The sequence below is a fragment of the Saccostrea cucullata genome, unplaced genomic scaffold (genome assembly GCF_032062105.1).
Source record: "Saccostrea cucullata isolate Sc308-1 unplaced genomic scaffold, CSIRO_AGI_Scuc_v1 ctg766, whole genome shotgun sequence".
Classification (NCBI taxonomy): domain Eukaryota; kingdom Metazoa; phylum Mollusca; class Bivalvia; order Ostreida; family Ostreidae; genus Saccostrea; species Saccostrea cuccullata.
In genome coordinates this window covers 38,428-58,225 of record NW_026923526.1, presented here as the reverse complement: position 1 = coordinate 58,225, position 19,798 = coordinate 38,428, and the positions used below count along the sequence as shown (strand labels likewise).

Genomic DNA, 19,798 nt, shown 5'->3' with positions numbered 1-19,798 from the left:
GGGCCATAAAGTTCACAATTTTGGTAGAGGCACTCTTGCTCATCATAACTATGTACTTAGTTAGTTTATTTAATACCCAGGAGCAGAGAAGAAGATTTTCAAAGAATTCATGTATTTTCACTATATAATCAATATAGGCCCGCCCTTACCCCAGAACCCCTGACCCTGGGGCCACAAAATTCACAATTTTGGTAGAGGCACTCTTGCTCATCATAACTATGTACTAAGTTAGTTTATTTAATACCCAGGAGCAGAGAAGAAGATTTTTAAAAAAAATAATGCATTTTCACTATATACTTTTTTAGCCCCGCCCTAGCACAAGTACCCCTGACCCCAGGGCCATGAATTTCACAATTTTGGTAATGGACTCAATGCTGATTACAATCATGCAAACAGTTTGACTGCTTGATGTCCAGGAGTAAAGAAGAAGTTTTTTAAAGATTGCATTAATTTTAATTGTTTTGGCCCAACCCCTCAGGCCCCAGTGGGGCAGGAATCATGAAATTCACAATTTTTGTTCCACTTCACCCATAGATGCTTTGTGCCAAATTTGGTTGAAATTGGTTCAGTGGTTGCAGAGAAGAAGCTGAAAATGTTCAAAAATTTACGACCGATTGACGACGAACGACGGACGACGACGGACGAAAACAGATAGCAATAGGTCACCTGAGTGACTCAGGTGACCTAAAAAACTTTTTACATCATTTTGAAATGATTATAAACTAAACTTATTCATACATAGCAATTACGCTAAATAAAAAGGCAATAATGACAAATGAAATACAATGACGTTCACTGACTTCTCAGACAACAGCACTTTACTGGAAGAAAAACATGATCTAATATGTAAAATATATTTATCATTTTTATTATCTTGGTCTGATGATATTCAGGCTATGAACAAGTCCCCATATACTATATTTTATTATGAATAGACTAATTATTAATATTGTATTTATTTTTTAATCGTATTTAGTAAGGTTTTCGATTTTTTGTTTCCATATTAGTAGACTAGAAATAAATAGTCAAGTTTTTTTACCATATTTTTTCAAATCGCTAACTTGATTTTGTTAGTTTTCTTTTTTTTTTACAACAGGTACATGTCCTATGAAAAAAAAGAGATTGTCCTAGACTGCTGATTTTCGTTATCACATTTGTTGACGTCGGCACCATGTTCAATTAGTTTTTCTATAACAGGAAAATGACCTTGTAGTGATGCAATAGTCAGAGATGACTGACCTTTATTATCACATTTGTTGATGTCGGCACCATGTTCAATTAGTTTTTCTACAACAGGAAGATGACCATTGTATGATGCTTTATGCAGAGATGACCAACCTTGTTCATCACATTTGTTGATGTCGGCACCATGTTCAATTAGTTTTTCTACAACAGGAAGATGACCATTTAATGATGCTTTATACAGAGATGACCGACCTTTTTCATCACATTTGTTGATGTCAGCACCATGTTCAATTAGTTTTTCTACAACAGGAAGATGACCATTCAATGATGCTTTATGCAGAGATGACCGACCTTGTTCATCACATTTGTTGATGTCAGCACCATGTTCAATAAGTTTTTCTATAACAGGAAAATGACCTTGTAGTGATGCGATAGTCAGAGATGACCGACCTTTATTATCACATTTGTTGATGTCAGCACCATGTTCAATTAGTTTTTCTACAACAGTAAGATGACCATTGTATGATGCTTTATGCAGAGATGACCAACCTTGTTCATCACATTTGTTGATGTCGGCACCATGTTCAATTAGTTTTTCTACAACAGGAAGATGACCATTTAATGATGCTTTAAACAGAGATGACCGACCTTTTTCATCACATTTGTTGATGTCAGCACCATGTTCAATTAGTTTTTCTACAACAGGAAGATGACCATTCAATGATGCTTTATACAGATATGACCGACCTTGTTCATCACATTTGTTGATGTCAGCACCATGTTCAATTAGTTTTTCTACAAATGGAAGATGACCATTTAATGATGCTTTATGCAGAGATGACCGACCTTGTTCATCACATTTGTTGATGTCGGCACCATGTTCAATTAGTTTTTCTACTACAGGAAGATGACCATTGTATGATGCTGTATGCAGAGATGACCGACCTTGTTCATCACATTTGTTGATGTCAGCACCATGTTCAATTAGTTTTTCTACAACAGGAAGATGACCATTGTATGATGCTCTATGCAGAGATGACCAACCTTCATTATCACATTTGTTGATGACGGCACCATGTTCAATTAGTTTTTCTACAACAGGAAGATGACCATTCAATGATGCTTTATACAGAGATGACCGACCTTTTTCATCACATTTGTTGATGTCAGCACCATGTTCAATTAGTTTTTCTATAACAGGAAGATGACCATTTTGTGATGCAAAAAGCAGAGATGACCAACCTTCATTATCACATTTGTTGATGTCGGCACCATGTTCAATTAGTTTTTCTATAACAAGAAGATGACCATTGAATGATGCTATATGCAGAGATGACCCACCTTCATTATCACATTTGTTGATGATGGCACCATGTTCAATTAGTTTTTCTATAACAAGAAGATGACCATTGGATGATGCTGTATGCAGAGATGACCAACCTTCATTAGCACATTTGTTGATGTCAGCACCATGTTCAATTAGTTTTTCTAAAATGGAAAGATGACCATTGAATGATGCTGCATGCAGAGATGACCGACCTTGTTCATCACATTTGTTGATGTCAGCACCATGTTCAATTAGTTTTTCTACAACAGGATGATGACCATTGTATGATGCTCTATGCAGAGATGACCAACCTTCATTATCACATTTGTTGATGACGGCACCATGTTCAATTAGTTTTTCTACAACAGGAAGATGACCATTCAATGATGCTTTATACAGAGATGACCGACCTTTTTCATCACATTTGTTGATATCAGCACCATGTTCAATTAGTTTTTCTACAACAGGAAGATGACCATTCAATGATGCTGTATGCAGATATGACCGACCTTTTTCATCAAATTTGTTGATGTCAGCACCATGTTCAATTAGTTTTTCTATAACAGGAAGATGACCATTTTGTGATGCAAAATGCAGAGATGACCAACCTTCATTATCACATTTGTTGATGTCGGCACCATGTTCAATTAGTTTTTCTACAACAGGAAGATGACCATTCAATGATGCTCTATGCAGAGATGACTGACCTTGTTTATCACATTTGTTGATGTCAGCACCATGTTCAATAAGTTTTTCAATGACATCCACGTAACCAAATTCTGACACAACGTACCGGGGAGATTGACCTTTTCCTTCAGATATGTTACAGTCGGCACCATGTTCAATAAGTTTTTCTATAACAGGAAATTGACCTTGTAGTGCTGCGATAGTCAGAGATGACCGACCTTTATTATCACATTTGTTGATGTCAGCACCATGTTCAATTAGTTTTTCTACAACAGGAAGATGACAATTTAATGATGCTCTATGCAGAGATGACCAACCTTGTTCATCCCATTTGTTGATGTCAGCACCATGTTCAATTAATTTTTCTACAACAGTAAGACGACCATTGTATGATGCTTTATGCAGAGATGACCGACCTTGTTCATCACATTTGTTGATGTCGGCACCATGTTCAATTAGTTTTTCTACAACAGGAAGATGACCATTGTATGATGCTGTATGCAGAGATGACCGACCTTCATTATCACATTTGTTGATGTCGGCACCATGTTCAATTAGTTTTTCTACAACAGGAAGATGACCATTGTATGATGCTTTATGCAGAGATGACCAACCTTGTTCATCACATTTATTGATGTCGGCACCATTTTCAATTAGTTTTTCTACAACAGGAAGATGACCATTTTGTGATGCAAAATGCAGAGATGACCAACCTTCATTATCACATTTGTTGATGTCGGCACCATGTTCAATTAGTTTTTCTACAACAGGAAGATGACCATTTAATGATGCTTTATACAGAGATGACCGACCTTTTTCATCACATTTGTTGATGTCGGCACCATGTTCAATTAGTTTTTCTACAACAGGAAGATGACCATTTAATGATGCTTTATACAGAGATGACCGACCTTTTTCATCACATTTGTTGATGTCAGCACCATGTTCAATAAGTTTTTCTACAACAGGAAGATGGCCATTTAATGATGCTCTATGCAATGATGACCAACCTTGTTCATCACATTTGTTGATGTTGGCACCATGTTCAATTAGTTTTTCTACAACAAGAAGATGACCATTTAATGATGCTCTATGCAATGATGACCAACCTTGTTCATCACATTTGTTGATGTCAGCACCATGTTCAATTAGTTTTTCTACAACAGGAAGATGACCATTTAATGATGCTCTATGCAATGATGACCAACCTTGTTCATCACATTTGTTGATGTCGGCACCATGTTCAATTAGTTTTTCTACAACAGGAAGATGACCATTTAATGATGCTTTATGCAGAGATGACCGACCTTGTTCATCACATTTGTTGATGTCAGCACCATGTTCAATTAGTTTTTCTACAACAGGAAGATGACCATTCAATGATGCTTTATGCAGAGATGACCGACCTTGTTCATCACATTTGTTGATGTCAGCACCATGTTCAATTAGTTTTTCTACAAATGGAAGATGACCATTTAATGATGCTTTATGCAGAGATGACCGACCTTGTTCATCACATTTGTTGATGTCGGCACCATGTTCAATTAGTTTTTCTACAACAGGAAGATGACCTTTGTATGATGCTGTATGCAGAGATGACCGACCTTGTTCATTACATTTGTTGATGTCGGCACCATGTTCAATTAGTTTTTCTACAACAGGATGATGACCATTGTATGATGCTCTATGCAGAGATGACCAACCTTCATTATCACATTTGTTGATGTCGGCACCATGTTCAATTAGTTTTTCTACAACAGGAAGATGACCATTCAATGATGCTGTATGCAGAGATGACCGACCTTGTTTATCACATTTGTTGATGTCGGCACCATGTTCAATTAGTTTTTCTACAACAGGAAGATGACCATTCAATGATGCTTTATGCAGAGATGACCGACCTTGTTCATCACATTTGTTGATGTCGGCACCATGTTCAATTAGTTTTTCTACAACAGGAAGATGACCATTTTGTGATGCAAAATGCAGAGATGACCAACCTTGTTCATCACATTTGTTGATGATGGCACCATGTTCAATTAGTTTTTCTATAACAAGAAGATGACCATTGAATGATGCTATATGCAGAGATGACCCACCTTCATTAGCACATTTGTTGATGATGGCACCATGTTCAATTAGTTTTTCTATAACAAGAAGATGACCATTGGATGATGCTGTATGCAAAGATGACCACCCTTCATTAGAACATTTGTTGATGTTGGCACCATGTTCAATTAGTTTTTCTAAAATGGAAAGATGACCATTGAATGATGCTGCATGCAGAGATGACTGACCTTTTTTATCACATTTGTTGATGTCAGCACCATGTTCAATTAGTTTTTCTATAACAGGAAGATGACCATTTTGTGATGCAAAATGTAAAGATGACCAACCTTCATTATCACATTTGTTGATGTCGGCACCATGTTCAATTAGTTTTTCTACAACAGGAAGATGTCCACGTTGTGATGCCGTAAACAGAGATGACCGACAGTCTTTATCACATTTGTTGATGTCAGCACCATGTTCAATAAGTTTTTCAATGACATCCACGTAACCAAATTCTGACGCAACGTACAGGGGAGATTGACCTTTTCCTTCAGATATGTTACAGTCGGCACCATATTCAAGTAGGTTGGTTATCGTTTTTAGATCACCAATTCTAGTTGGAGTCCACAAAGCTGGGTAAAAACTATTTGTGATGTTCAAATTTGCTCCATTATCAATCAAATATTTCACAACATTATGTTTCATTTTCAAACAAGCAGCAATCACTGGAGTTATGAATCTGTGTCGGTTCTCCGATCTATTAAGATTTACTACTGGCATTCTGTTAATAATTGTCTTCCCAAATTTTTCTACCAAAAATTTTACCATGTTTAAATTTCCATCAAAACATGCTAAAACAAGTAATCTTACTTGTTCTTCCTGTGTAGATCCAAAAACAATGTCTTTGTATTCATCCTGCCTACTCACCAAGTTTATCAATAATTTCAGTATATCAAGATGACCATAATAAATTATGAAACTGATAGCGCGTATTTCATAGGTATTCTTTATGCCACTACATTTGAGGTCAAGGAGAAGGTTTTGTCTTTCATACTCTCTATGTCCAACTGTTTCCTTGGCATTTTTTTTTATTTGTTCCTGTGAGTCAAGAATAACACTGTCAAAGCATTCTTCCCTCGGTAATAAGAAATATTTTTTGACATCATTGTACGGCGCCAAAATGCTTAAGAAATGCTGCTGAAAGTCTTTATTATTCAATGCTTTATTTAGAAACACATCGTGTAATTTTCCTTTCTTAACATCCTCGTATAATCTTTTTGCAAGATTTTCATACTGTGTCTTTTTAAGTTTGATACAGAGGTCGTTTTTGATGCCTGAGTTTTCTAAAACAACTCTATTTGCAATGAATATGCTGTTCATATGGTCTATAATTTGCTCAGGAAACTGCTGGCCATAATGAAAGGCAACGACTTCAAATATCAAATCATGGATAAAAGTATATCTTTGAGCATTTTCCATGATATATGTACCTCTTAGGTGTGATAATTCCTGAATTATTTCCCAGATTTGAGGATATCCTTTAACTTTGCAAGATCTGCACACTAGATTTAGCATTTTGTTGTCAAGTAACATTTCCTCAGATAGGATATTGTTGTTCAACATACAGAGAACCATGGAAGAATATTGCAGCTTATTTCTTGTTTTAATTTTTTCTATTTCTAAAAGGAAACATTTATATGGATATTTAAAAAAGTCTGATCTATATTCTCTAATGAATGTATCGCTGCTAAATATTTGACAAAGAAGTGGAAACATGAACTCCCCTTTTTCATGCAGAAATTTTAAGTCGAGATCACATGAAATCCCTCTATTCTTCAAGTGAGATTCTAATATACCTTCTTGGTCTTCCAAAGTAAGAGTGTTATCTTCATTATTTAAGTTAAGGATGGTATCCTCTTCAAAAAACATTACATCTAATTCTTTTGCCTCATTGTACACTGCTAATCTACAGGACATAAATAACTTTGACCTCTTTGATTGCTTATCTAGAACATCTTCGATTTGTTCTCTATGCCTTTCTAAATCTGATAACAAACTTCTCTCTAAGGTAAACACACCTAAAACATCATCTAAGACAAATATTTGCGGTCTGTGTACGTCACCAAAGTTGATGATGTCCTCAGGTTTGGAGATTGGAACAATCTGATATTTGGACTCCAGCTGTAAAGCGATGTGGCGGATTAATGCAGTTTTCCCAGACCCAGGAGATCCAATCACAGCAACAATTTGATTGGAAATGAAAAATTCTTTCATGCTTTTAAAGGAGGATATTTCAAAGAAAACACTTTCCCTCCATTTGTTCAAAGTTCTTTTATGTTGATCTGGAAAATGAAAAATTTGGGGACATAAAATATAAAACATATCAATATCATTTTTAATATCACAGACTCTTTGCTTAACCTTGTTAATCATTTTTAAGACATTTGCACTTCCATACCCGACAGGTGCAATTAAACGTTAAAACTATTGTTTTGATTCCCTGCTTATTCAATCTCAAGATTATTCATGTAGTGATTATATATGATTATGAAATTACTGTACATATATTAAAGTGACATATCGGTCCAAGAGCCGGATGTTATGTATTTACGTTTTTATTGTATCTTTTTGTTGTCTATACACTTGTCACTATAATAAAATATTGACTTACGTACTTACTTACTGTAGTGACATAACATAATTGATTTTTTTTCTTTAAGTAAATTAACTGTCCGAAAGAATTAAGGAATTTATCGATAGTTACAATCATTTTTTTTATTCAATTTCAGAATTTGCCAATTATTTGAAACACATTTTGTTCAGTCTACTATTTAGCTTTCGTGATTGAGAAAGAGCCTACAATAATGTGTGATTCCTAATGTATTTTTTGTGTATGTGTTTCAATTACAAACAATGAAGTCGTTGTGTTTGTAAGCATTATTTTAGGTTTGTTGGTTCGTTGCTTAACGTCCCTCTTGGGAATTTTTCACGCATTTGGAGACGCCACCAATTGCCGAGGAAAAGCTGCAAATTTTGTTCTATGCTTGGCACTCAGGGCCATTGAACAGTGCGGGATCTTCTAGTGGTAGAGCGTTCGCTTCGTGATCGTGAGGCCTGGGTTTGATTCTCGTTCGCGGGGCCGTGTTAAACCTAAGACGTAAAAATAGGTAGTTGACAGTGCATTGAAATAACCCATTATTTCTGTTTAATTGAATGTTGAGCTAAATATTTATATCGTAAAGGATCTACCGTACATAGCCCTAGTGTAAAAGTAAGCGTCAACTGTAAAAGTCAGCGCTCCTCGTAAAAGTCCAATAGGCACTGTCAGATGTGTATATAAACTGTGAGATTTCGTTACACCCGATTGCACACTCGAAACTCGTGGCCAACATGTAGTACTTCTTTGGGGTCTTAGATTTCTGCTTTTCCCTTTGTTTTTATGTGCATTTTCTGTTTGTAAATAATGTATTCGACGGGTTGACCCCAAAGTGGGATAGAGGAATAGCCCTTATCAAATCATCTTCAATAACTAACCCTAATCTCTCAGGTGGGTTTTAGAACTAACCCTTATCTCTCAGGTGGGTTCTGAAACTAACCCTAATCTCTCGGGTGGATTCGAGAACCAACCCTAATTTCTCAGGTGGATTGGAGAACTAACCTTAATCTCTCATGTGGGTTCTGGAACTAACTCCAATCTCTCGGGTGGGTTCTTGAACTAACCCTAATCTCTCAGGTGGATTCGAAAACTAACCCTAATCTCTCAGGTGGATTCGAGAACTACCCTAATCTCTTAATTGGGTTTTGGAACTAACACTGATCTCTCAGGGGGTTTGAGTACTAAACGTAATCTCTCAGTCTGGTATGAATACTTACCCTTATTTTTCAAGGTGATTTGAAAACTAACTCTTATATCTCAGATGGGTTTGAGAATTAAATAGAGGTGTCAACTGTCAACCTGTCGACTTTTGTGATGACATCATAGGTTTACCAAGAAGAGGAGTCAACTGTCGACCTTTGTGGTGACACTGTTGATTAGTAAGAGGTATCAACTATCGATCTGTCGACACTTTTGATGTCAATGTAGGTTTAATATGGAATTGTCAGACATTTTTTGTAAAGGGGACTTCTTATGGACTATTTATAAAAGGATTAATTTGGAGTAATAAGGCAAAATATTCCCACTATCTACTATAAAAGGAACTATTTCTTATCAAATTTTAAATTTGAAAGATGTTAATCGGTTTTATGGAACTACTTATCCGTATACCCTAGTTGAACCGATGCATCATTAATGTGAGTTTGGTCTGCAATTTTAACCAAATAAACTTTAAACATTTTAACTTCGCTCAATTTTCCGGAATCGTAAGGTCAGTTCCAACATTTAAATGAAGTTTGGAAGCTTCCATTTTTAGATAAAACATCCATGAAAGATAAGTTATTATATCAATCTGCACCAAAACATTAACATAGTTATTCATATGAAGATGTTAATGATTATTCAGCATCTGAGTCCAGACAGTTACAAATAAGCATATTTGGTGCCTCATCCATGCGACTCCAACTCTGAACAACTAAGGGCATGTAAATACTTGGAAAAAATTCTGTTCAAAATCAAACTAAACAGGGATGCTGTGACATTGACCCCTGCAAGTTTAAAATTTCATTGTGGCTTCAACTTACTCCTGGGGGTCATGATTTGAACAAAGTTGATTCTACACCACATAAGAATGCTTTCACTTAAATACGTCCAATTTTGCTGTTCTTGATAAGAAGATTTTTGAAGATTTTTCCTATATATTCCAATGTTAAACTTTGATCGTCAATTGTGGCCCCATCCTAATAGCCCCTGTAAGTAATGATCTGAACAAGAGGCCCAAGGGCCTTGAATCGCTCTTCTGATAAATTGTACAACATATCACTTGTATTTGAAGCCTCTAACCCTAAGTATCCTAAGACCAAAGTTGCACCACCTGACAAAGTTTGATGATTCTTAGCCAATTAGGACTACTTCTTGGTCTACATTCTTGGAAAACCCAAAATGCATCAACTTACACAGTTTGATTATTCTAAGCCAATAAATACCTAAGATACTTAAATATAGCCATAAAATGTCGAAAGTAGGTCACTGTGACCTACTTTTTAGTCAACATTTTCCGAAAACCCAAGACGCATCAACTGACAAAGTTTGATGATTCTAAGCCAATAAGTGCCAGAGATACTTAAATATAGCCATAAAATGTCGAAAGTAGGTCACCATGACCTACATTTTAGTCTACATTTTTCAGAGTCCAAAGATGCATCAACTGACAAAGTTTGATGATTCTAAGCCAATAAGTACCGAAGATACTTAAATATAGCCATAAAATGTCAAAAGTAGGTCACCGTGACCTAATTTTTGGTCGGCATTCTTAGAAAACCCAAGATGCATCAACTGACAAAGTTTGATGATTCAAAGCCAATAAGTACCGGAGATACCTAAATATAGCCATAAAATGTCAAAAATAGGTCACCATGACCTAATTTTTGGTCGTCACTCTCCAAAAACCCAAGATGCATCAACTGACAATGTTTGATGATTCTAAGCCAATAAGTACCGGAAATATTTAAATATAGCCATAAAATGTCAAAAGTAGGTCACCGTGACCTAATTTTTGGTCCTCACTCTCCGAAAACCCAAGATGCATTAACTGACAAAGTTTGATGATTCTAAGCCAATTTGTACAGGAAATACTTAAATATAGCCATAAAATGTCAAAAGTAGGTCACCGTGACCTTATGTTTGGTCGACACTCTTCAAAAACCCAAGATGCATCAACTCACAAAGTTTGATGATTCTTAGCCAATAAATACCTAAGATACTTAAATATAGCCATAAAATGTCGAAAATAGGTCACCGTGACCTAATTTTTGGTTGTCACTCTCTAAAAACCCAAGATGCATCAACTGACAAAGTTTGATGATTCTAAGCCAATAAGTACCGGAGATACTTAAATATAGCCATAAAATGTCAAAAGTAGGTCACCGTGACCTTATTTTTGATCGTCACTCTCCGAAAACCCAAGATAAATCAACTCACAAAGTTTGATGATTCTAAGTCAATAAATACCTAAGATACCTAAATATAGCCATAAAATGTCAAAAGTAGGTCACCGTGACCTACATTTTGATCAACATTTTTCAGAGTCCCAAGATGCATCTCCTGACCAAGTTTGATGATCGTAGGTCTGAAGGTAATCAAAATATGCATTTTTAACAATTTGAAAACATATGCCTGCAAAATTCTAAAAGTAGGTCACAGTGACCTACTTTTTCTTAAATATGTTTTAAGGTCCCAATATGCAGCAACTTACAAGATTTGATGATTCTAACCCTTTCAGTGCCTGAAATAATGGGATTAAATGTTTTAAAATGGTTAAGTCATAAAGTTCAAAAAGTAGGTCACGGTGACCTACTTTTAGGTTGACATTGTTCAAGGACCCAAGATGCATCAACTGACTAAGTTTCATGATCATAGGATTTAAAGTGTCCAAAATATGCCTTCAAATCAATTTGAAAACAAATGCCTGCAAAATTAAAAAAGTAGGTCACCGTGACCTACTTTTGAGTTAACATGATGTGAAGTCCTAAGATGCATCAACTTACAAGATTTGATGATCCTAGCCCTTATAGTAAGCAAAATATAAACATTTTTATTAATTGTAAATTTAGGTCAACTTCAAAGTGACCTTGAGGCCACGCCCTTTGCCCCAGGGTCATGCCTTGAACAATTTTTAATCTTCAACATATCCTGATCCTTGTTTGTAAGTTTGGTGAAAATCTGCTTGGCGGTTCTGGAGGAGAAGATTTTTTAGCAACTAGTACTTTTGGTTTTGTTTTCCTAATTATCTCCCCTTGTTTTAGGGTCCCAACCCTTTTTTTAGTATTATAAATGGTAGCCCTTGGGCCAAGGATACCCTGTGGCAAATTTGGTACTGATTGGCCAAAGGGTTCTTGAGTTATGGCCAATATTCTAAAAAGTTAACGCACACCGCACACCGCACAAATGGCCATAGCATTAGCTCTTTGAGCCTTTGGCTCAGAAGAGCTAACAAACTTGAGTCCACTCTTCTTGTCAATGATTCAACATGAGTTTCATCTTTCCTGGTCCATTGGTTCTTAAAAGGAGTTTTTTAATGATGCCATTTTTCACTTTTCATAAATATCTTTCCTTTGAGTAGGGTTTAGTCCGTCATTAAAAAATTGAATCCACTTTACCCAAGTATACTCTATGCAATATTTGGTTGAAAACTGGCCCAGTAGTCCTGGAGAAGATTAAATTGTGAAAGTTTCCTGCGACGACAACGATTGCAACGCCAACGACGAAAAACCATGGACAAATTTTCATCAGAAAAGATCTCTTGAGCTTTCGAAATTCCTTCACCTTCTCCATCCGAAAATGATCACTTAAGTAATACACCTATTAGGAACGATTAAGCAATTGGCATTGAAGATATGGATGATGAAAAATTCCAATGCTTTAAGCGTAGAGGCATGCACTTTATACACTTAAGTATAAGATCATTACTTCCAAAGATGTCTGAAATCAGAATCATAGCACAAAAAACGAAAGCAGCAGTAATTGGGATATGTGAAACATGGCTAGACTCTTCAGTTAACGACTCAGAAATTCATATTGAGGGCTACTCTGTAATTCGCAAAGATAGAAATAGAAATGGTGGAGGTGTGTGTATGTTCATCAACAAGAAGTTTGCTTTTTCTCAACAACAAATCAATTCAGATGACACAGAATCTGTCTGGGCGGGAATCTACCTACCAAAAACAAAACCTTTTATAGTGGGTACAGTTTACAAACCACCCCAGGATCAACAGTTTCTTGGACATTTTGAGGAGTGCCTAGGGTGTCTAAGATCTGACTTAGATAACATTATTCTTGGCGATTTTAATATTTGTATGCAAAATAAGAAAAATCCATTATATGAAGGATATAAGCATGTTCTAAATTTGTTTGGGCTTAGCCAATTGATTTCAATTCCAACTAGAATCACTGAAATGGGCTCTTCACTAATAGATCATATTTTGGTAAACAATGATGAAAAATATGTTCAGGCAGGCACTATCACAATGGGTCTTAGTGATCATGATCTAATTTTTTGCACAAGAAAAATTTCTAAAGGTCAAATTAAAGAACATAACACGGTGAAGATTAGATCAATGAAACATTTTGATTCTGCTCTGTTTGTTGAAGAACTAGAAAAGGTAGACTGGACATCTTGTATATCATCTGATTGTGTTGATTCAAACTGGAATGCCTTCAAGGAAGTATTTTTGAATATTGTTAATAGATTTGCACCTGTAAAACAAGTGAGATTAAAACAGAGAACAGAACCTTGGATGAATCATGAAATCTTAGAACTTATTAATGAGAGAGATAGGCTTTTGAACATTTCTAGAAAAAGCAAAAATGATGAAGATCAGAAAAATTTTTCAAGGGTTAGAAATTTGGTTCCTTCGCCAAGCGCTCGGCACTAGAAGTGAAAGTCACGGGTCTTTCGGATATGACCTTAAAAACGTAGGTCCCGTGTCACGGTAGGCGTTGGCACGATAAAGAACCCTCACTGCTCAATGGCCCTGAGTGCCGAGTATAGGTCTAAATTTGAAGCCCTTCACCGGCATCGGTGACGTCTCCATATGAGTGAAAAATTCTCAAGAGGGACGTTAAACAATATACAATCAATCAATCAATCAAAGAAAGATTAAAAAGGCTAGGGAAGAGTATGTAACAGAAAAACTTGAAGAAAATAAGGATAATCATAAAAAACTTCGGGAACATTTGAAAGATTTAGGTTATAGAAATCAAAAGAAAGAAGAGAAAAAAATTGTTTTAAATATTAATGATGATATTAGTCATGATGACATGGATATTGCTAATCATTTTAATAACTTTTTTACTACAGTTGCATCAAAATTGGTGGAAGCTCTACCCACTGCAAAGGGCACATACAATGTTTTGTCAAATCATTTTAGAGGTTTTTATTCAAACAGAAATTTATACAACAATTCTCTTATTTTAAGTCCTGTGTCGGAGACTTTTGTGTATGAAGAACTATGTGGTCTTAGTACAACAAAAAGTACTGGTCTTGATGAGGTGTCAGCAAAATTTTTAAAAATAGGAGCAAGGGTTCTTAAATCACCTATAACTTTAATCATTAATCAATCAATAAGTTCTGGATGTGTACCAGAGAGTATGAAACAGGCTAGGGTCAAGCCTTTATTTAAAAAGGGTAGCCCACTCCAAGTGGGGAACTACAGACCAGTGAGTATTTTAAGCGTAGTATCAAAGATTTTAGAGAAAAGTGTCTATTGTCAACTTAATGAATTTTTACATAACAATAACATGTTGTATGAGTTTCAATCTGGGTTTTGGAGTAAATATTCTACTGATACATGCCTTATACATTTGTTGGACCATATTAGAGACAATAACTCTAAGGGATTATTTACAGGAATGATAATGTTACAAAAAGCGTTTGATACAGTGGACCATGAAATATTATGTAACAAATTAGACATTATGGGAATTGATAATCAATGGTTTAAGTCATATCTAACTGGCAGGTCTCAGGTGGTGGGTTACGGAGGTGTTGTATCTAAGTCAAAGAAAATTACTTGTGGGGTTCCCCAAGGGAGCATTTTAGGCCCTTTATTGTTTTTATGCTATGTTAATGATATGTCCATCAGTATAGATACAGATTGTAAACTCATTCTTTATGCTGATGATAGCGCTATTTTATACTCACATAGAGACCCTGATGTTATCTCTAACAAACTTGGGAAGGTGCTAGAGAAGTGTTCCGAGTGGTTAATAGATAATAAGTTATCTCTCCATCTTGGAAAAACAGAGTCTATCCTTTTTGGCCCAAGTCGCAAATTAAAAAAATGAATGTCAATTTGAGGTCAAATGTCACGATCATATTATCAAATCCAGTGAGTCTGTTAAGTATCTAGGTATCACAATTGATAAATTTCTAAAATGTAACCTAATAGTAGATGAGATCGGGGCCAAGGTCAATTCTAGACTGAAGTTCTTATACAGGAATGGAAAATGGTTAAATAAAAGATCCAGATTAACATTAGCATCTGCACTAATTCAGTGCTATTTTGATTACTGTTCATCAGCATGGTACGAAAGTCTGTCCAAATCTTTGAAAAATAAGTTACAAGTTCTTCAGAACAAAACAGTAAGATTTATTTTAAATCTGAATCCTAGAGCCAGGATCAATTGCGATCTTTAAGATTCAATAAATACACTACGTGTATCTGATCGTGTAAAACAGTTAAGACTAAATCATGTTTTTAACATCAATCATAGCCTAGCATCAAATTATCTAAATGAGAACTTTAATAGGAATAATAATGCTACTAGGGGAGCGTCCAATTTTAATTATCATGTACCCAGGGTTGGAGCATACAATGATTCAAATTTTTATTATCAAGCCATTTTAAACTGGAATTCTCTTCCATTGGAAGTAAAAACTATAGCCAATAGAGCTAGTTTTAAATCTGCTGTCAAGTTGCATCTTACACAAGAAGCTCGAAGGATGGAAGAAAGTATTTATATATAATATTTTTACAAGGGAATGAAAATTTTAAAAATAATTTGTATTAACCTAAAACTGTGATTATAAATGTATATGTATGTCAAATTATTTTATTCAGGCTAGGAAAATTATGTAATCCTCAATTTTATTTTTTATTTTTTGTCTATGCTGTCTTAGTCAATTAAATTATAATCAACTTGTACCATCTTAGGACCCCATTGGAAATAAGCATGTTTTATATATTGCTTTCATGGGTTATCCTAGGCAAAGATTGATTAAAAAGATGTTTATTTGTGTTGTATGTGATAAGATCTGTGTAAATCCTGTGATAATGATAACTGTGATGATACCTGGAGTGATATTGTTTTAATGTGATAGCTACATGTATGTGCTAGAACTTTTAAGCGATCCCTAATTAATTTTTGAATGTAATTTGTGTTATGATTTGTAATGAATTTGACTCTTTGCCTGAATAAACATAATAATAATAATAATAGCCTTCGGCTCAAGTGTGTAAAACAAAACTAATGCCGAGTTATATTGATAGAGCGATGTTGCCCATGAAACTCTTATGCAAACTAACCCGTTTAAGAAATAAATTACCTCTGACGTTTTCCGGTATGCAGGTTGATTTGTGCCTCTGTAAATCTTCTTTTAAATCATTTTGAAATTGCTTCTGAAGTTGGGAAGATATGTCTAATCTGGTCTCTAATGTTGTTTGAGTCTCTGCAAAACGAAAAAAAATGTAAAATTATATAATTTTAGCTCTTAGTAACCAACACGAATTACATAACAATAATTCCCTTTATTTCTATGAGCCTTGCTGAAGACCGGGCAATTTCGCAAATAATTGCATGTTAAGTTTTCAAGCTCATGTTTTTGCTTTTGCTTAGTTATATAGAATATAATACATTTTATTCATTGCTTTGAGCGGATGTTAGAATGCACGATAGAAATATACATTGTAAACACAATGATTGCGATACTCTCAGAAGTTTTAATTTCTCTGCTCACAATTTGAATTGCTTTTATTGAACCTTTGAGCATAATAACTGGTATCATAACATTTAATCAAACAAATTGAATACACAATGAGAATTAGAAACAGGCTTCTAAGTTTAAAGAAAATCAAAACCCTCTTCAAATTTAGGCTAAATTGTCTTGATAAATAATTTTACAAGAAACAAATATCTTGGCAGTTACATATTTCAAAAAATATTCCTTCTTTATGTAAGTAATGATCAAAGTAGCGGAAGCACCATAAAACTATGCCTTTTTTTCCTTTTATGGTGCATTATTGAGCAACCGTGAATGAAAATGTAATGCATCCAGTTAACACTAATTCAAACATACATTTTATAAAAAAATGTATTGGCAGGAATATTGATAAAAAAAATTAACTTGAAGCAACTTTTTCCTTCAATTATGAAGCAGCCAATATAAAATAATACATTTATGTTATTATATACATGTATTTGAATGTTTGCTTAGAGCCTTAAATGTTCACTTCATTTTTACCTTGTCTGCATTCAATTTTGAAGATTTTTTTTTCATCTAGTAAAAAATCCTTTTATACCTATTAATGACATTCGAAAATGATGTACAACTAACCCTCGAGGAAACTTATCCTGTCTGCTGTTTCTTTCTGATTGCATCCAATGTTTTCTAAAAATTAAATACATGTTGCTCTAGGTAATTTAGGAGTACATTTGTGTATCAAAATGAGGATCAAAAAATCAACATTCGAAAAAACATGTACAACTAACCCTCGAGGAGATATATCCTGTCTGCTGTTTCTTTCAGATTACTTCCAACGTTTTCTAAAAATGAAATGCATGTAGCTGTAATTATTTTTTAGTGGTAATTTGGGTGTACATTTTTATATCAACAGGAGGACAATTTGAAAATTGGGCTAATAATACTTCTTACAAAACAATCACCACATTGTTATTTCTAAGAAAAATAGAATTGTAGAAAACAAAAAAAAATAGTGATCTGGAAAAATTTTCTTTTTCTTTTCAATCAACAGTATAGTAGTGATTGATGTTTGATGCGTAAAAGATATTGTGCCTGACTTCAATCACGAACTTGAGTAACTATTGTTGAAGTAGAGTAAAATCGAACCCGATATAATTTAACTGGAGTGACGTAATGTTTCTACCATAGTTCTACCCTCATGTTTCTGTTGGTAGAACTATGGTAGAAAAACTACGTCACTCCAGTTAAATTATACATTGTATCGGATTCGATGTTACTCTAGTTCAACAACAGTTACTCAAGTTCTTATGATCGAAGTCAGCCTTTAGATAGATATTTCCGTTTATTTGATTTTCGTGTATCATACATTCAGCTCTTTTAACGTTAAACGTATATTTAAAGCTTATCTTTGCATATTCTTTCAATTTTTATATCAAATCAATATTTGATTATTTGTTAAAAAAAAATAAGTATACCCTGCAGTGTGCGAATGCATTCTTTGGTAGTCTGATCCTCGGCATATTGTTTTGCTAGTTGGTCTCTGTAATGCTTGTCTTGGACGGGATCCATTGTTGCGTGTCTCAAAATGTCAACTTCCTTCTCATAAAAATTTCCATTTGATAGGAATGTATCAATTTCTACTACTGCAACTCGAACTGACGACCAGATATCGTTAAATTCAGAGTTTGCGAGGGAGGGACGTGCAGAGTGCACAGTGCTATTTCGGGCCACTCGTACCCTTTCGATATTTGCAGAAAGGCATACATCATTAATATCTGGGACATTTCCCCACCCATTTTTATGTGGTGTAATGTTACATATGTTCCTTAAAAGAATGTACAACAGTGAAATATCAAAATCATCATAATTTCCAGAGTAAGACCCATTCCTTGGCAAAATTAGATCTCTCTGTTGTGGAGTTAGTCTCGGTAGATTATGCTTGGGTTTTATAATTTCAGCGGCAAATGTAGAAGGTGGAACCATTTTCCTAAGAACATCTCTCAGTTGATCGGTACAGGGTCCTAGTAAAAGACGACAAGCCCTGCTGGCATTCGTTGTCTCTTCTGTTGAGCTGTATGAACTACTGGTGGCCATGTTATTAACGCTAAATAGTCAAAAAGATTTTGTTCTCAATCTACAAAACAAGAGAGTAGGTTAATAAGTGCACAACCACTATAAAACTTAAATCCATGTTAGTAACACTCTAATGGGTACTTTTAAGTTCTAACTTGAACAGTTGGATATAAGGCATTCAATGAGGGAAAACCGATAAATAACATTTATTTCGTAATTTGTTATTATCACAATCCATTAAAACTGGAAGGAATATATTTGGTAGTCTGATAGAGTCATATTTTGAGTTAACAGATGCCTGGATATTTCAAAGTTTCTAAAATTCCGCTTAATAATTAGTTTGTATATTGAATTTGCATTCTACGGTGCTATTATAGTCAAACAATATTCTATTGAAAAAAACTATTAATCAAATTCTATACGTATAAATTATACAGCAAAAATATATTTTGAAAGTTTAAAACAAGGACACATACATGTAGGCCTATATGAATAAAAACAAAATATGATATACAGGAGAGTTAACAACAAAACAAACTCTTCTCCTTCAGCACCCACTGTTTGTACTTTTGATAAAATTCAAGGATGTGGAGTCATCTAAAATATTGTTTTTACTTTTTGTTGTTTAAGGAGATAGGATTATGAACGTTTTAGTTAATTTCGTGTCATTGTATGTTGCATTTGTATTCTACAATGTAAATATTGTTAAACATTTTTCTATTGAAAAAAAAAAAATTACTAAAATTTCAAACAAATAGGATTTTAGGTGCTTGAACATGGATTTGAAGCTTATATTTTCTCAATTTTTCTGTATGATACCATCTTTTATTTTTTGCTATAGCATTTCACCCGGACATATTAAAAAAATTTCCTTTATTTGGAAATTGTTGAAACTATA

At 34.6% G+C, this 19,798-nt stretch overlaps 1 protein-coding gene across 1 annotated transcript; it reads right to left on the bottom strand.

Moving 5' to 3' along the window:
• Window positions 1–765: 765 nt before the first annotated feature.
• On the bottom strand, window positions 766–18,961 carry LOC134264244 (uncharacterized). The gene is made up of 6 exons (XM_062746539.1): window positions 18,303–18,961; window positions 17,616–17,669; window positions 17,461–17,514; window positions 16,453–16,575; window positions 1,636–7,593; window positions 766–1,536 (listed from the first exon to the last, which is right to left on the bottom strand). The coding sequence occupies exons 1-6, from the start codon at window positions 18,919–18,921 to the stop codon at window positions 1,106–1,108; spliced, it is 7,239 nt and encodes a 2,412-aa protein (XP_062602523.1). The 5' UTR covers window positions 18,922–18,961; the 3' UTR covers window positions 766–1,105.
• Between the last annotated feature and the right edge of the window lie 837 nt (window positions 18,962–19,798).